General features: G+C 47.8%; 1 protein-coding gene across 5 annotated transcripts in view; it reads left to right on the forward strand.

The window, feature by feature from the left end:
- The window catches only part of LOC120898457, a 123,477-nt gene extending 108,297 nt beyond the window's left edge, over positions 1–15,180 (forward strand). For all 5 annotated transcript variants that reach the window (XM_040304342.1, XM_040304344.1, XM_040304343.1 and 2 more), the window contains 8 exons: positions 4,061–4,212; positions 5,289–5,438; positions 9,432–9,602; positions 9,668–9,847; positions 10,201–12,270; positions 12,360–12,482; positions 12,568–12,703; positions 12,797–15,180. In XM_040304342.1, the coding sequence (XP_040160276.1) occupies positions 4,061–4,212; positions 5,289–5,438; positions 9,432–9,602; positions 9,668–9,847; positions 10,201–12,270; positions 12,360–12,482; positions 12,568–12,703; positions 12,797–13,782 (3,968 nt within the window). In that variant the 3' untranslated portion in view covers positions 13,783–15,180. The remainder of the gene's footprint in view (positions 1–4,060; positions 4,213–5,288; positions 5,439–9,431; positions 9,603–9,667; positions 9,848–10,200; positions 12,271–12,359; positions 12,483–12,567; positions 12,704–12,796) is intronic.
- The last annotated feature ends 1,918 nt before the right edge of the window (positions 15,181–17,098 follow it).

Genomic DNA, 17,098 nt, shown 5'->3' on the forward strand with positions numbered 1-17,098 from the left:
GATGTGAGAGAAATGAAAAGCGCACAAGAAAAACGGTACCACCAGGCAGAAAGATTTCGGTGAAAATTCGCGTTCGACAAATGGAAAAGAAAAGGAGCATGACGTTGTCTGCTCGGGTGGGCATTATTTTTCATATTTCATACTTTTTTTTTAAAGTAAGTTGGTTAAAAATAAGGTTAAAAAACGTAGAAACGATTCTATGGGTTATTTTAAATTGTTGTTTGTCCAAAAACGTTCAATACCTTGATAATTTGTGGTACGTGTTTATGCACACGTACGCCTATAGCTCCTCACACGCTCCAAAAATTCCATTATTAATTGGACAAATGTGGAGAGCTGAGATAGAAGTAACAGTTGTTGATTTCTCGATATACTTTAAACTGAAAAACTGTACCAAAAAAAAACCCGCCCATTTTTACATGTGTTGGAAAATAATTTTGCGAACAAAATAATGGTTTCCTTCGGCGGAAAAGCTGTTTCTAGCAAATCGTTATTGAGTTTGCTCTATTCAAATATCCTCCCTTTTCTGTCGCTTTTTCGCGAAACCCCCACACTCGCACACACACACACACATTCACACGGAGGCAGCAAGTTCCGCCCTGACGCGAGTCCCACACCCACGGTTTTGACCGAACCGCTCTCACTCTCACTTCATTCAATAAGAAGATTCAACGGTTAATGGTGGCAGCAGCGGCATCCTTAAGATGAGCAATTACTCTTATCGTACGACAACGGCCGAACGGCAGCCATCACCACCGCCAGCCCCCCGCACTACGACCAGCGCACATTTGCAGGGTGGTAGGCACGCGCAGGATCGCTCTGCCGCCTTCCCTGAAGGGACAGGTGCTGGTTGTAGTAGTAGTAGTAGTAGTATTAGTAGTAATGCGGGAAAGACTTGTAGTAGTAGTATTTCCAGCATCAGTAGTAGTAGTGGTGGCAGTGGTAGTACGGTAATGGCACATTCAACCACCACTCGCGTATATGCGCGTTATCTCTTATCAGTGAGAGAGGGCGAATGTGTTGTATGTGCGTGTTTGTGTGCGCAAAGGACATGGCAATAATGGTCCTGTGTACCTTTAATGGTCGTGTTGCATGCAGGGACCGTACGTACTAATCGCCCACCGAATCCTCCCACAATTGGTCGCTGTATGTGTGTGTGTGTGTGTATTTCGCTGTGTTAGAAGCAACATTTGCTCTTTCCGCTTTTCGTTAAATCTCTCCCTCTCTCTCTTGCTCTTCTTGAAGAAGGGACATATCGATGCTGAGGGAAAAGGGGATGCTGAGCATTTTCCGACCTGTTTTCCGCTCGTTTTCCAAGATCAGAAGCAATACAGTGGGTGGGTGTGGGTGTATGTGTGTGTGTTAGTGAGGGAACGTAAGGGCGCTTTTCTCGTGTGTGCGCGTGTGTTGTGCCCCGTTTCGCGCACAGTTGGTGTGCCGAAGTCCTTCTAATGGCTCTCACGCTCAACCCTCTACGACCACGACGACGACAACGACCGTCGTCACACTATCATAATCACCCACATACTCACACGCGGGAGAACAATATCATCCCGTTTTAGCTGTTGCTTTGCAAATGTGTTTCCCAACAGCACACCAACAGCACGGCATGCACACTCGCAAAACACATGGGTGTGTGTGTGTGTGCCATCTGGTGCGGTGTACGTTGGAACTCTACTCCCCCACGCGAAAAAAGCCAGTCGACGGTGCAGCATCGGCATGTCCAGTTCTGCCACAGTTGGGCAAGAAAAGGTGTGTGTGTGTGTGTGTGTGTGTGTGTGTTGTGCGCCGATTTTGGCTCGGGCGGCTGGCGTGTGGTATAACGCGAGTAGCGATTGTGATAAGATGACGAGCCAGCGCCCCAGTACACCGTGTGCCTGTGATATTGTTGTGCCGAAAACGGTTAGGATGTGAGGATGCATCTCGTGGGTGCGCTTGGAAGCATCGTTATCACATGATACGGGAGCAGTATGGCTGTGATAATAGTCCTAGCGGCAGTGAGTCTCGCGGGTCACAGTTTAATGGTGTGCATTGTGACAAAAAAAACGTGATCGCGGATACCTTTACACCACCAATGAAAGGTTCTTGTGATAAGAAAAGGCAAAGAAATCTCGTCATGGTGTTCGTGAAATGGAAAACCGTATTAAATTTCCTCTGGAACATTTCCCCCAAATCGATGGGTGAGATTTCTGAACTGAACCATCATTTCGCACCTGACCAGGACGTTCGGTGCTGCTACTGTCAGAAGGTACATGACATAACCTCGATTTATTAGGGTGTAGCGTCCAGCGCTCTATCTTTCTCGGTGCTGCTCTCTCTTTGCTGTGCGTGGAGTGGAGGAGTAAAAGATAAACGAGAGAGAGAGAGAGACTGTGAGAGAGCGCAAGATATGTTTGCAACAACAAATCTGCTGCTCCTTGGTGGTACGCGCGGAAAGGTGGTGGTGGTGTACGCAAGGAAAGATGTCAGCATAATCGACGTCTTGAAGTGTGTTCTTTAACTACCAACGCCCAATAAAAAGTGAGCTCATTGCGATTGTAGATGCTGGATGTTTGCAAAACTGTTTAGATTTTAATGAAAAATATATCAAATCGGGTGTCTTGCAACAGCTGCCAACTTCCGTCTGTTTCGATAAGAGAAAGTATGGAAAATTCTTCCCTTTGGGGGACATTTCAGCATAAATCAACCGGTGCTGGTGCTTTATAACCGCATAGTAACTGTCAGCTCGATAGTTTGCAAAGGACAGCGCTCCTTTTCGCCCCTTTCCGGTATTTACCACATCTCCGATTGATCGATCCCGCAAAAACCAGGGGCTGGTGCTTTGGGTTTTTGATATTGGTTCCCAACCGCTTTGAAAAGGAATAGTTTTGTGAGTTCTCTTTGCCCTGCCCCTACCGACCACAACCCGTGCAGATCGATAAATAGGTTCATGGTTTCTGATGCCCTAAACCCCAAAAATGTTGGTGTTGGAGGCGGTTTTTGAGGATGCCATACCATGTGTGTGCCTAAGGTACAGATGATTCGATTGAAGTCTTCTGTGTGACTTCAGTTTGAGTTTCGGAGTTTCAATGGTTCGCCACTCGTTCCCATAAGCTTTTGATTGAAACACACGTATTACGTTGTGCTTTTCTCGACTATTTTGAGGCACATGGTGTGGTTTTTTGAATAAGGGGTTTGTGCCTTTAAAGTTCTTCAACAGTTTTCGCAGTGCGTAGCTCTTGCCTGCTCCACATCCCAACCGCCGCACCCTTTTGTGCGGCATGATAATGTAACCCTTTACCCGTTTCCTCACGATCATCAGGACATCATATCCCCTCTGATCCTTCATAGTTAAGCAAAAATGCTATACGGCTTTCCTTTCCGACAAGAAACAAAAAAAAAAACTGTTTTACAACAAATGAATGAATGCGCCGTTGCTCGACGCGGAACGCGAATCACCTTCTCTCCTTAGAGCAGTGCTAGATGATGAAAAAAGTTGCACTCATTATTACTGCTGGCTGGCGAGGGCGCGAATCGGGTCCTTTATTATTCCCAGCAAACCCCCCACCCCCAACGCCGGAGTGCTGTGCATCCCTGTAACCGATGGAAAGGTAAATTAATTAGCCAGAAGTAGTAGGAGCCGAAGCGAAGGCGGAGTACCTACCCACGAGAAACCAAATTAATTTGAAATGAAACGCAAACACAGTTGAAACTCTCTGTCTCTCTCTCTCTCTCTGCACAACCCTGTATAATATTGCGTGTGCTCTTGTACGGTTCGCACACCGCTTAGAGAGGGTGGTGGGTGATGAAATCGACAAAAAATAAAATTGTGTACGTAAGTCTTATTTCCACTTAGGCCGCTCTTGTTTAAGCAGTAGAAAGGACCGCTCTGCCCCCAATATGGTCTTGTTTACCCTTTGCCCTTGTATATGATATTCTGAATCGATGAATGAAAACTCACCTGTGGGAAGTGGTTTGTGGTTTTGTTTGTTCCCCAATTCGATTGCCCAAAATTGTTGCAAATATTGTGTGCTTTACTAACATTTCCCTTTTTTCCTCTTATTTCTCGCTTTCGTTGCAGATGAATCCGTGCGGCTGTATTTGGCCTGCTGGTTGCAGAAGTACTGCGCGAGCTGGTTTGACCGAGACCAAGACCAGCAGAGCATATTCAGCAAAGCGTTCCTGGAGAAGATACTGCAGATCATCGTCCGTTACCTAACAGACGAACCGAATGTAAGTGTGCAATCAGTCAGGGACACAGTGCGCGGCACCGAACGTGTAAAAGTGATTAAGAAACTATCACCACTCCCGGCCCCCATTACGACGACAGCGAAGTATCAATAGAATCCTCTCCCGCTTCCTTCTGATGAAGCAACAGTAATCAACACACCCATTTTAACGCCCAATATCAAACATATTAACGGAAAAATCAAAACTATCATCGCGAACGTCAGTTCATTTCCTCTCGGTGGTGGTGGTGGTTCCATTCTCACGCCCCATTTACATCGCATGCGAAGGAGCTCTACCGGTTGAAACGTGTGTGGTCTCTACCACCATCACCATCGCCATCTTCTTCGGTGCCCAGCTAGCATATGTCCGTAGCTTTTGCAAGCTTTCTGAGCGACACATCCTTAGCCCACTTCTTGAGCGCGCGAGCGAGACTGCGCGCAATGGTGGGAAAAGGATATAACATGTACACTTTGGGTGGTAGCGGGAAGCGAAAAGAACAGCTTTTCTCATCGCTCGTTGTCCCCATTTGCGTTACATAATGTTAACAATGTTGCTGCTGAACTGGCGCCGGGACGATGAGGATGTGACGATGGCGGTGTCCTCGCCTTTGCTGGAATTTCCTTGATGCAAGCGAGTGAAACTTCCGTGATGATGTACCGAAACAAGTCTTGATGATGTGTGTCGTCTTGCTTGTGTGACTGTGCTGTTGCTACTTGTTGCTGGATGGAACCGGCATGGCTGATGTACCTTTTTTTCTCGCTTCTTTTTTGCTAAATGCCATCAAGAGGCCCTTCTGTAACAGTTTCATCTTCTCATTTGTGCGAAGTGATGTGTGTTAGCATGGTTTCTAATTATTGCTTCAAACGAGAGGAGGCTTCAAAACTTTTACAGTTGCCTCATTTGCCGAAATGAAGAGGTCCACACCTCTTGGGACGATGAGGACATCTCTTGAGGTTCAAGAATTATTTAGCGGAAATTGGAATGTTCCGGTTTTGTGCCGTAGTGTCCTACCCATGTAACACCTGCCCGTTTTAATTTTATTGGATTAATTCAATAGCCTTTTTCCCTCATTCCCGTAGGTTCGTGCATCGACATTCGAATCACTGACGTATCTGATCGAGAAAGGCTACCTGGACCGGGCGACCACGATCAAGCTGAACATCGTCGAGGAGCTGGTCAGCAAGCCGATCAACGAGCAGTTTATGGACATGTGTACCAACTACATCCATGTAAGTATATACTTTCTTCTTTCTTGGTTGACTTTTCTCGCTAATTCTCCTTGTGCGTATCATGCCCCACGTGACGCGCCATCAACGGAGAACCGTGCCCCAAAGGCTTGTTGTTGTACATCTGTGCTTCGTGAGGGTTGTTCGTCTTACTATTAGCATACTATTAGTAGCGGTGTGAAAAGTGTGCAGTTAAAACGAGTGTCATAAAGTGTGATTTCCGTTACCCTTCGAAGTGTATAGGTTAAGGAAGTGGATTACACTGAGGTGCGGAGATGAAATTCTGTTAAAAGTAGAAAAGCTTATAGTATAACACTGAGTTACTCGTTATGAAAAAGGATTACTACTGTATACTGCTTTCGTCTATAGTGTTGAATCCATTTCTTGGCCTTTTCGTTCAAGTGGACGACCTTTTCATAGAGGAACTCTCCCTGACTCTTTTTTCAGAGAGAGCACATCATGGTGCTGATCCTCCTTTTATGCTCTAGGGTTTCTCTGTACTACGGCTGTTCGTTCAGAAGGAAAATCTAAATCTAAAATCAGAATAATCTTCTATTATAGATCTTATTCTATGCACCTTGAGAAAGATGCATTCGTATCTTAGTAATCTTATATATTCTTAGTAGATATTCTTTTGCTAAAGCTTTGCTCAGCTTTTGGTGAGACATCTCTTATGGACATAAATAGAATATCGCTTATGTACTTTTCTTGCAATTAGTATTCAATAGAGGTGGTAGTCGGTAGTGTGTGTATAAGAGTGGTAGAAACTACTTAGCTTTGGTAAAACGCTTTCTCACTATACTTCAACGAGATAGTGTGGTGTTGGGATGAAGTAGATTTAAAGATGTGTGATATAAAGAATTATAAGTAAATAAGTAAATGGTGGTCATTATCTCGATTGCTTCATTTCTCTACAACTTGTGTGATCTCTTTTTCCCCGGTGTTCTTTCTAGCTCTACCTACTTACTTCTACTACTAGTGGTGATGGTTTGATTATGTATTGTGTGTGTGTGTGTTTGCTTGTTTTTGGTGCGCGTGTGTGTTTTATAACTGCAACTGCTACTCCGGTGATGGTGGAATTACTAAGCACACAGGTGTGTCGTTGGGCTGTATTTTGTCTGCAAGAAAGACATGGGTAGTGAGATAGTGGCGTTTCAACCCGTGACGGCTGGCGCCGGCTTAGTACTGGTAGATCTCACTACCTTGTCTTTCATGTTGATAGATACAATATAGAAGTAAAAAGGTATAATGGTATATAAGTGGCAAAGCGGAACCGGTGATATCTCTCTGCAACCGATTTTGTGCGATTGCCAACAATCTTACTTAGCTAGCTGCTACATAAAATATAATACACATGCATCCTTTGTACTACTACAGTTGCGCTCTTTTCTCGTCTGCCCATATTGAAGAAATTTTAAAATTGTTGTTCGCTTTCCTGTATTTCTTTCATTTTCTCATGGTATGCGGTGATGGTGGTGTGTTCTATGGTTTGTTAGATACTTGGCTTGTGTTATTAGATTTTTCTGTTTGTCTTTTGTGTGTGCAGAGAGTTTCTTTACAATTCTGTGTGTTTTGTTTGTTTGTTTTGTTACTAATGTTTTTTTTATAACTAAGATTTATAATGTTTTACAAAAAAACGTCTCGCTTAAGCTCCGCGGCTCTTTTTGTTTCTTTGTGTATCATATTTTTGTGATTTGATTTTTCTAGTTATGTTCCCGGTATCATTTAACAATTCTTATTTTATTTTACGGTACGAATCTTTACAGCAGTTTCATTTGTTATGTAAATATTTTTTTTATAATTAAATTTACAACTTTTGTTTTCTTTAAATAAATTACCAGTGCATAATTTAGCTCTAAACTCTACTTCAATCTGTTCCATTCAATTGGTTTCGTCGTTTCTTTCATCCCGTTTTCTTAATACACAAACGAAATAAATTCAACAAAAAATGCCAACAATGTATTGGGTGCCATGCATTGTCATCAAACTTGGTTGTTGTAGCTTGCTTTGATAGTTGCTATCACAGCCAGCTTTGATGAGCAATGCGTCACTTACCTACCTGCATCGAAGAATCGCCCTGCGATGGCTTCACTTGAAAGACCTCTTTTTTGCTCCTTCGATAATCATAGTCGATCTTTCAATGATCTTAACGATCTTGCTTCACCTCTTAAATCTTGTTCTGTCGTACAGAGTTAATGTAATACCAACCGTATCAAAAACGAACCATATGATGGTTCACGTAAAGTACTGCCACTCGCCATTTTAATGCCCGTGTAGTTTGTTTCGATCCATGAAAAGACTGATTAGATAGATTTTACCAGTAGCGATGGTCTTGTAAAGTAGAGAATGAAAACAACCAGTAGAACTTATAGTGTTTCAAAGTAATAAGAATCGTTTATAAATAACGTTGCAAAAACGAAAAGCGTTTCATCAATCTCGCGTGAAGGATAACAAGAACAGACATCAGGAAATAGTAGTAGAAAGAGCAAAAGGTTTGTTTTTATTTTTACTTATCAAAAAAAGAGCGCAGTACCGTAACCTATTGATGCGAAAAACCACACACAACGGACTGGGCTCATCAATTGGTTGTGGCTATGTGTTTATCACCAAATAAACCGGACTCGTTTTCCGCTATTCACTATCATATCACAGCCATTTTGATGAGCTCGGTCGGGTGCTGAAACACATCTGGTCTCTCACTTTCTCTCTCACTCTCTATCCCTCTTAATCTCTCTCTCTATCTCGGGTTGTCTCGTCTCTGTATCCCATGCGCGTAATCATGCTTCCCTGCCATGTTGTTTGGATGTTTTATTTATTTTTTTGAATTATCGAGATGTTATGATTTCCTCTGGCGGTTAACCTAAAAAATGCAAAATTTTCAATATTTATTTATTAGTCTGCTTGTGATTCGTATTCGAGTTTAACCTTTCATAATCCGTTTCATTTGCATCTTTGGCACAGCGCGACATATTTTGAGAACCCTTACAAACTTTAGTATAAGTCCGTAAGTTTCGTAAGTTCTACAACATGCTAGCTGCAATAGATAAAATATGTAAATTCTTTTCTATTGATGCATTTTCACTGAAAAAAAGTGAAGAAACCAATATGAGAAGTATCAAAAGTGTGGACAAACAGGCTTGCTCGTGGTCAGGTCGTAAAAATGGTTGTGCCGTGTCGATTTAAGAAAAGTTCATATCACAGCCATTTTGACGAGTTTGACCACCCTTGAGCAATGTACAGCGTGGGAGGGAGTGTTTCTTACAGCAACGACAACAACAACGGTGTCCCTCGTTGTCACTTTGACCCTCTCAAAGTGGCTGTGAAATGCGTCCTTCACTGTGTAAGGGAAGAATCCTTTTTCGCATATCACAGCCAGCTTTGAAGAGCGTCACGGTGGCGTAAACTCACCACCACCAGCAGCAGGCCACCATCTCAACGAAGTTTTAAAGTGCGCAATCGCGTGTGTGTGTGTGTGCGTTTGATAAAGTGACGTGTGAAAATGATTAAATGTATTTATACAGTTCTACAGTGATGTAGTACAGTAGTGTTCCAACGGGACCTTTCTCTCGGTGCAAACGCATGTCCTGTCTCTCAAAGTGGCTGTGAAATGGTGCACTTTCGATCCGATATCTCATATCACAGCCAGCTTTGATGAGCTAGGCCGTGTGACGTCTTTCGCCTAAAGGTTTTCCAGTCGGCGTGCCATGTAGCAAGGAGACGTGTAGGGCGTGAAATGAAATGGTTATCCTCAATACCACCACCTCTAAGAAGCCAACAGGGTACAACAACACTGCCTGTTCTCATTCTCGCGCAACAAACACTCATTCTCCTACACCGGTTACAATCATTTTCTAATCCTCTTCTCCAAATGTTTCGTTTTTCTTTCTTTTCATTCCACCATCGGCTTTATGGGTTTTCCTACCTTCCACCAACACAATCCTAAATGCTTAATGCATCCGCTTCGCCGTAACGTGTTCGGGGATTGCCAAAACGCAGCTGATGGTGAAGATTGCCCCGCTGGTGGGATGCGCCAAGACGCACGAGCTCCTGTACACCCGGTTCGTGAAAATGTGTACCTGCAAGATCAACTTCGTCCGCAAGGAGTGTGCCACCGCCTTTCCGGTGATGTGCGAAGTCCTGGGCAACGAGGTGTTCGAGAAAAATTTGGTAAGTGTGTGGGCAACGTCCTAGCGTATTGCATTACTAACCTCTTTTTTAACCCTGTTCTGCAGCTGCCAATATTCATGAAGCTGTGCGAGGACGAAATCTGGACCGTGCGCAAGGCGTGCGCCGAGGTGATGCCGTTCATTGCGCTGCTCTGTACGCTCGAGAAGCGGCGCAAGGTGCTGGTGCCGGCGTACAAGAAATTCATGTTCGACACAAGCCTGTGGGTGATCAAGGCGGCGCTAAAGGTATGTATGCTATGTAACATTACAGGGTTTTCCACGGGTTCTCATAGTTGTCGGACACTTCCTTGAGTCTTTCTTATGGGAAGTCAACTTCATATGTTGGAAATTGAATTCTATAGCATCCTGTTTGCACAGGCTCCTTGGAAATTCCTATTGGATTTGTCCATCAAGGGTGCTATAGAGACCAATTCCCATTGCATTAAGTTCATTTCATGCAAGAAGGAGTAAATAAAGTGTCCCACAGCTATGAGAACTCCTGGGTAACCCTGTATTGCCTTGCTCTTGCTGTCATCTTCAAAAAAGCATCATTTTAATGTTACATTTTTTGTGTTACCTTGTGCGATGCTTCTCCCTAGAATCTGGGCCGATTTTTGGCAACGTTCGCGCAGCTGCAGATACTCGGCCTCGCGTACAACAGCAGCCTCGAGCTGTCGATAACGAACGCGGCCGACGAAGCGTTCCAGGAGCTGATGGGCAATGCGCGACAGCTCGCAACCGGCAGCCAGCAGCCGGCGGCAAGCGTGCTGCTGAAAAACTACGAATCGTACGAGCAGCGGTTCAAGGACTCCATCCAACGGCACGCTCTCCTCTCGCTCGTCAAGTCGGCGGACGATGAAAGCCCGGCTTCGTGGAAGGCGACCTCCCCGCGCTCGGAAGATTGTATCAACGTGGCGGCCTACCTTGCCTCGGTGGTGTTCGTGGAGGAGCATCTGTCCCAGCGGCAGTCGACGGGCTCGACGTCGGACGATGGCGGTGGTGGCATTTCGAAGCTGACCGATCTGTTCTTCGTCCGCCACAAGTCGCTGTCCTCGAGCTCGTCGATTGCGTCCACGTCGCCGACACCGTCCCCGCTATACCGGGCCAACCAGAGCTACGACGAGAAGAACCCGCTCAACCGCTTCATGCGCTACTGCTCACCGCTCAAGAACAACTTCGAGCACGCGTTCGCCAACCCGTCCGGGAGCGATGGGGGCGACCAGGGCGGTGGTAGCGATGCGTTCGATAACCACGGCCACTGGGACTCGGAGGACGACAACTTCGGGTCGAACCATCTGCCGGACCTGAGTCTGGCCGGGGTGGACGTGGAGGCGGGCGAGGGTGGCGGTAGTGGCGTGATTTACGACAGCGATAACCCAAAGCATCAGCAGGCGGACGGCGGTGGTGGCGGAGCGGGCGGGTTGGACTTTATCATGGAGGCGGGTGCGGAGGAGGACGAGAATGCGATCGACGAGTGCTTCAACTCGCACCAGTTCTGGTACATCAGCCCGGGGCTGGCGCTGGATCTGGAGTTCATTGACAAGGAGGAAACGGGCACGGCCGGCGATGAGGCGTCCGATGCGAGCAATAACAACGTTCGGGAGCGCAACGAGCGGCGCAGCAGCAGGGTGGTGGAGGCGAAGGCGGCGCCACTCGCAGCGGCAACGGCGACCGATGACAGCAAGAACAATAATTTGACCCAGCAGCAAGCCGGCGGCGGCAGCACTGGCAGCGGTATCACTGAGCCGTCGCCGACGGCTGCCACCGGCGGTGAGACGGGCCCGTCCTCGGCCGCCATGGTGGTGGAGGACAACGAGAACCAAAATGACAGCGACTCGAGCTACGGCAGCATCAACAACAACGAGACCGACAACAACAAGCTGATCTACATGTACGAGGATCTGCTGCCGTCCCAATCTCAAACGTCGGCGGCAGCAGCAGCGGCGGCGGCCAACAGCAGCAATAACAATGCCGGCGCCGGCACCGCGGCAGGAGCTGCATCGGGTGGGGCGGGCAGTAGTAGCAGCACCGTGACGCCCACCATGACGACGGTGGAACGGATCCGGGCGGCCGAACAGCTCAAGACGCTGATCCGCTGGGAGAACGAGGAGGTCGAGTGGAACCTGCTGGAGGACTTCCTGCACATGAAGAACGTCAACATGGAGCTGTGCCAGGACTGTGCGTACAACTTCCCGGCCGTGGTGCTCACCTTCGGCGACAAGTTTTGGCCCATCCTGAGCCGCTACTTCTTCGACCTGTGCGGGGACGTGCAGGACTCGGTGCGGCGCACGATGGCCGCCTCGATCAGCAAGATCGCGCTCATCATCGGGCGGGAGCAGGCCACGCGCGACCTGGTGCCGTCGTACACCGAGTTCCTGCTCGATTCGGACGACATCAAGTTCGAGGTGGTGCGCACGCTGGCCGAGTTTCTGCGCGTGATCGATGCGTGCGAGCACGAAACGCTTATGAACCATCTCGGCATGTGTCTGCAGCCGCCGCTCAGCATGATGAACTGGCGCTTCCGCGAGCTGGTCGGGCAGCAGATCATGGAGCTGGCCCGGATGCACACCGCCATCCGGAAGGAGAACTGTCTGCTCTTCCTGACCGGGCTGTCGATGCGGCTCATGCTGGACAAGTACGACAGCGTCCGGAAGGCTGGCATCGATGCGGTAGGTTTGCGGGCTTTATTTTTGTGGCCGCTCTCTTCCCCTTTGCACGGACATGCGTTACAGTCCTGTTTCTTTTTTTCTCTTTCTAGTTTGTCGAATGCAGCCACGAGTTCCAGCAAAATGACAAGGTGTTCGAGTTTTTCAATAAGCACTTTGCCTCCTACAGCAACTGGCGTCGCCGTCAGACGTATGTGATAGCGGCTGGAAAAATGGTAAGCTCTTCGCAGTCGCTTCCAGCTGTAACAGCCTGATGGCTAACGTTTTGGTTTTTCCTCTTTTGCTTTCCCACACCATCAGCTCGAGACTGATCGCGTCGAAGTAAAAATCTTCCGCAAACATGTGTTCAACAATGTACTCAAATTGGCCGACGACGCGGTGCCGAACGTTAGAATACAAGTCGCCAAGTGCCTCAAGGAAATTATTGCTCCCCATCGTACGTATCCTGTCGCCCGATTGACTGTTTTCTTAATAAGTTGTGATAATCGTGTTAACGTGTTACCTCCGCTTTGTCTCTCCTTCTCTGCAGCCAACTTTGCAAACGATCCGCAGGTCGAGCCGACGCTGCAAAAGCTGCGCACCGATAAAGATTGCGACGTGCGGGGCCACATAGACGGCTACCAGAGCCTGGAGGAGGAGATGGCGGCCGGCGGTGGGTGCGGTGGGTCGGGCGCTTCCAACGCCAGCACAATGATGATGACCTCGGGCGACAGTGAATCGCACCACGAGTCGTCGTCGTCGTCGTCATCACCGTCTCCGTCGCCGTCCCCTTCGGCGGCCCGTTCGCTGACCAATTCGTCCGTCTCGTTGCGCCTGTCGTACGCGGAGGCCACGAGCGGCTTTTCCTCGCTGATGCTGGACGATCAGCAGTTCTATTCCGGCGAGCAGCAGCAGCAGCGTCATCAGCGACAGCAACAGGCCGACGAGGAACGCGAGCTGAAAGATGGGGAAGGTGAGGAGGTGCAGCTTGCTGCTGGTGCTGGCGCTACCGGTGCGTGCTCGTCCGAGCGTGGAGTCGATGTAGCGAACGTGGAAATGCATGGCGGAGCAGGAGCGGGGATGGTAGAGCGACACAACGACCACGACAACGACGAGGACGACGAGTGTGGCGAGGAGGCGATCGAGCAACCGACCTCCTCCATGTCGACCGACGACGATGCGGCCTACTGCTCCGAGATGGAAACGTCCTCGGCCGTCTCCACACCGTCGGCCGCACCGGCCGCGACACTGGCGACCATTCCATCGCAGAATGTACCATTACCGAGCGGCAGTAGCAGCAGCAGCAGCAGCAGTCAGGTCGTGCCATCGTCCGACAGCATCGCAGACGACCTGTCCTCGGATCTTGTGAACGGCGAGAGCGTACCGACGACGCCACCCTCCCCCACCACTGCTGGCACTGGTGGCAGTGCTGCGCCGAAGAAGGGCGCCGACAGCAACGGTGGCAACAGCAGCAGCAATAGCACACCCAAGATGCGCGACAACTTCTTCAAGCGACGCTCCAAAGGCAAGAAGTAACTCGCTTTTTGCGGGCACGGGCCTCTGAAGAATGCTTGGGAGCACGCTTGCACCCGTACCCAGCACCGTTTGGTCGAAACGCCGCCCTCCCGCCAGCCAGCCAGCCAGCCTTCCCCCCACACAAACCAGCTATTAATACTTAGTTGCTGCACAGAGCGTAATGATAAGTGCGCTGGAGGAGGAGGAGGGCCGCGCACAGAGGACGACTGCTGCGGATTTTTAGGCCGATTGTTAATACTATTAATACTACTACTACTACTACTACTACTACTCTTAATACTACTACAAAAACAAACAAAAAACCCGCTGTCATTACTTCCTCTTACGACAAGAAAAACAAGCAAAGATCAAGCTTCTGGTGTATTAGCAATTTATGAGTTTTTGTTTTAATTGAATATAGAGCGAACAATTCTTCCTCGCGTTCCCCCGATTGACCACCGATAGGAAATGGGATGAAAAAAAAAACAACCAGAAAACCATACAAAAGTGTGTAGGCATCGATTCCCAGCTAAACGCGCGCGCACACACACACACACATACACGTGCACGGTAGCGTTTAAATTCGGTTACACCGCCGTTTAGTAGTAGGATACGATCGCACGTGACGTGCCGCGCACACGGAGAGGTTAGGTTTTGTTAATTTGCTGTGTGCTACTACTGTTTCATCTTGCTCTATCTTTTTAAGCTATTACAACTGCACCAGTGTGTACATTACCTGTGCGTGTGTGTGTGTTTTCGCAGTGTTTTCGTTTAATTTAGCATAAATGTATCCCTATTATTGAACCACACCGACGAACCTGCTAAGAAAAGGGATGCGCGCAACACATTGTGAGCAGGTGCGAGAGGAAAATACAAAGAATCGTTCAACCTTTTTTTCCCCCAATCCACCGTTTGTTGTCTTTTTTTTTTATTATTTTAAAGTAATTTGCAGCAAAGAGTAAAGAAAAGGCGTGTAGCGTGTAGAGCACGGAACGATCATCGTGGTCCGCCGGTCAATAGTTTCGTGAAGCAAAGAGGGCAAAGAGTTGTTAAATAATATCTTATCAGACACACACACACACACACATAGAAACCTGTGTTTCTGTTATATCTTTCCAGTATAAAATTAAAGTAGCAAAACAGACCGAAACTCAGGCGAGAAAAGGAAAAGCGGCAACACGATTGAGAGGAAAAAGGAATATGATAGAGGAACATGCAAAGAAGAGGGGCGTGAGTAGAATATAGACACACAAAAAAAAACACATGATATAGGGCAGGATAAGGAAAAGGAAGGGAAACGATGCTTTTTCAGGATCGATCGACTGCGAGGTGTAAAGGAGGAAGAGGAAGAAGAAGCGCGATGTGATTAAAAACAAACGAAGGATAATGAAAAGAGAGATTGATGAGATGTAAAATCGACCAACGTGTGCTAGTTGTGTTGCTGAATTGCATATTTCCGAATTGAAACGAACCTCCGAAACGACGGGCAAAGAATCCAGTGCAGCACGTGTAAGTGTGTTTAAAGTTTATTATGTTGCTCGTTTTTCTTTCATACATTTTCCTTTCGTAGCAGTTTTCTGATTTTCCCATTTGAATCAGCCGTTAATCGTTACATATGCTTTTGTTAAACAAAATAATTACATTTTATGATTTGTTCAAAAGCACAGCAATTGTAGTACTGTTATTCGAAAATTTTACTAAAAAAAGAGTGAGACAGAGCACACATAGCGTATTTTCATACCCGATCTACTAAGGTGAATACATCTAAAGAAAAGGCGATCGTGCGAAGGGCATTACAGATGTATTTGTTACAACGACCGTAAGGCGACGCTAAATCTAACCGTATACTAATAAAGAAGGCGAACGGTTAAGATTGTATGTACAAGAATGCGCTTGTCCGACATTCTCGCCCATCAAGGCCGTGGTACAGTCGGGGGGAAAATCTGACTGTGTCGATACGACGAAGTACCGGGAAGATGTCTTGCTGGCGTTGAGGGAGTGTAAGGATGCTGGCGCTGCTGTTTCAGCTGCTGTTGCTGCTGTTTCAGCTGCTGATGCTGCTGATGCTGCTGTTTCAGCTGCTGATGCTGCTGATGCTGCTGTTTCAGCTGCTGATGCTGCTGATGCTGCTGTTTCAGCTGCTGATGCTGCTGATGCTGCTGTTGCTGCTGTTTCAGCTGCTGATGCTGCTGATGCTGCTGTTTCAGCTGCTGATGCTGCTGATGCTGCTGATGCTGCTGATGCTGCTGTTTCAGCTGCTGATGCTGCTGTTGCTGCTGTTTAAGCTGTTGCTGTTTCAGTTGCTGCTGTTGCAGTTGCTGCTGCTTCAGCTGTTGCTGTTTCAGTTGCTGCTGTTTCAGCTGTTGCTGTTTCAGTTGCTGCTGTTTCAGTTGCTGCTGTTTCAGCTGTTGCTGTTTCAGCTGCTGCTGTTGCATTCCCTGTGCCATTCTAGAGCTGCCGGCAAAGCTTAAGATTGAGGTTGGTGTTTGCATGCTCGAAATGCCAGAATCGTCCGCGAACGCCCCACCATCGTCCTGGTCGGTTACAGCGGGTTTGTTGCCCTCGCGGAAGAAACGTTCGGCGCTAGCTTGTGGTGTGAAAAGCTGTAATGATAACGTGGATAAATTAACGGCTTCCGGACCCTGAAATGCAACCGTCTTCTCCATTGCTACCCTCGCGTGTTGCTGCTCCGCCGGTGTAAAGCTGCCGTTCGTTACTGTTGCGGACCGGCACGATGGGGCCGGAGTACCGAAGCTAAAGTCAGCGGATGATGATTCTGGCGATGCCGCAAACGTTACCGTTTCTGGCCGGCCTTTGTCCTGGTATCTGCGACTGGCCGGATCGCCATCACGATTCGCCAGTGCTAGTTGTGGTGACGCGCGGTTTCCAGTCAACGGCTGCAGTGGTGTGCGTATACCGGCGCCCTGCTCAACAGGGGGACCAGCGCCATAGCGGGGCAAGATTTGGCGCAACCCTTCCTGCAGGTTCCGTCGGTGGGTGCGAAACTTTTCATAGCGTCGTTGGGTTTCCACTATCTTCTGGCGCATGGCGTTTTCCATTTCCTTCATCTGCGTTACCGCGGATCGCTGTGGGAAGGAAAGAGGACGGTTGGTTGGTTGACTGTTTTGCCAAGCCAAAGGTTCGAAATTGGCCTGCTCTAAACGACCATACATACACAGCGTAGTATTCCATGTATCATATCCTCGCGCTGTTTGTGCTGGAAGATGACACTCTGGTACGCAACGCCAAAAACCTTAAGCGAACCCGGATCGTAGAACATCTTGTCCTTGCGCTCCATCTAAAAAAGGATAAAATTGTGTTAATAACTTCTTAGTAT

Source organism: Anopheles arabiensis, chromosome 2 (genome assembly GCF_016920715.1).
Source record: "Anopheles arabiensis isolate DONGOLA chromosome 2, AaraD3, whole genome shotgun sequence".
NCBI lineage: Eukaryota > Metazoa > Arthropoda > Insecta > Diptera > Culicidae > Anopheles > Anopheles arabiensis.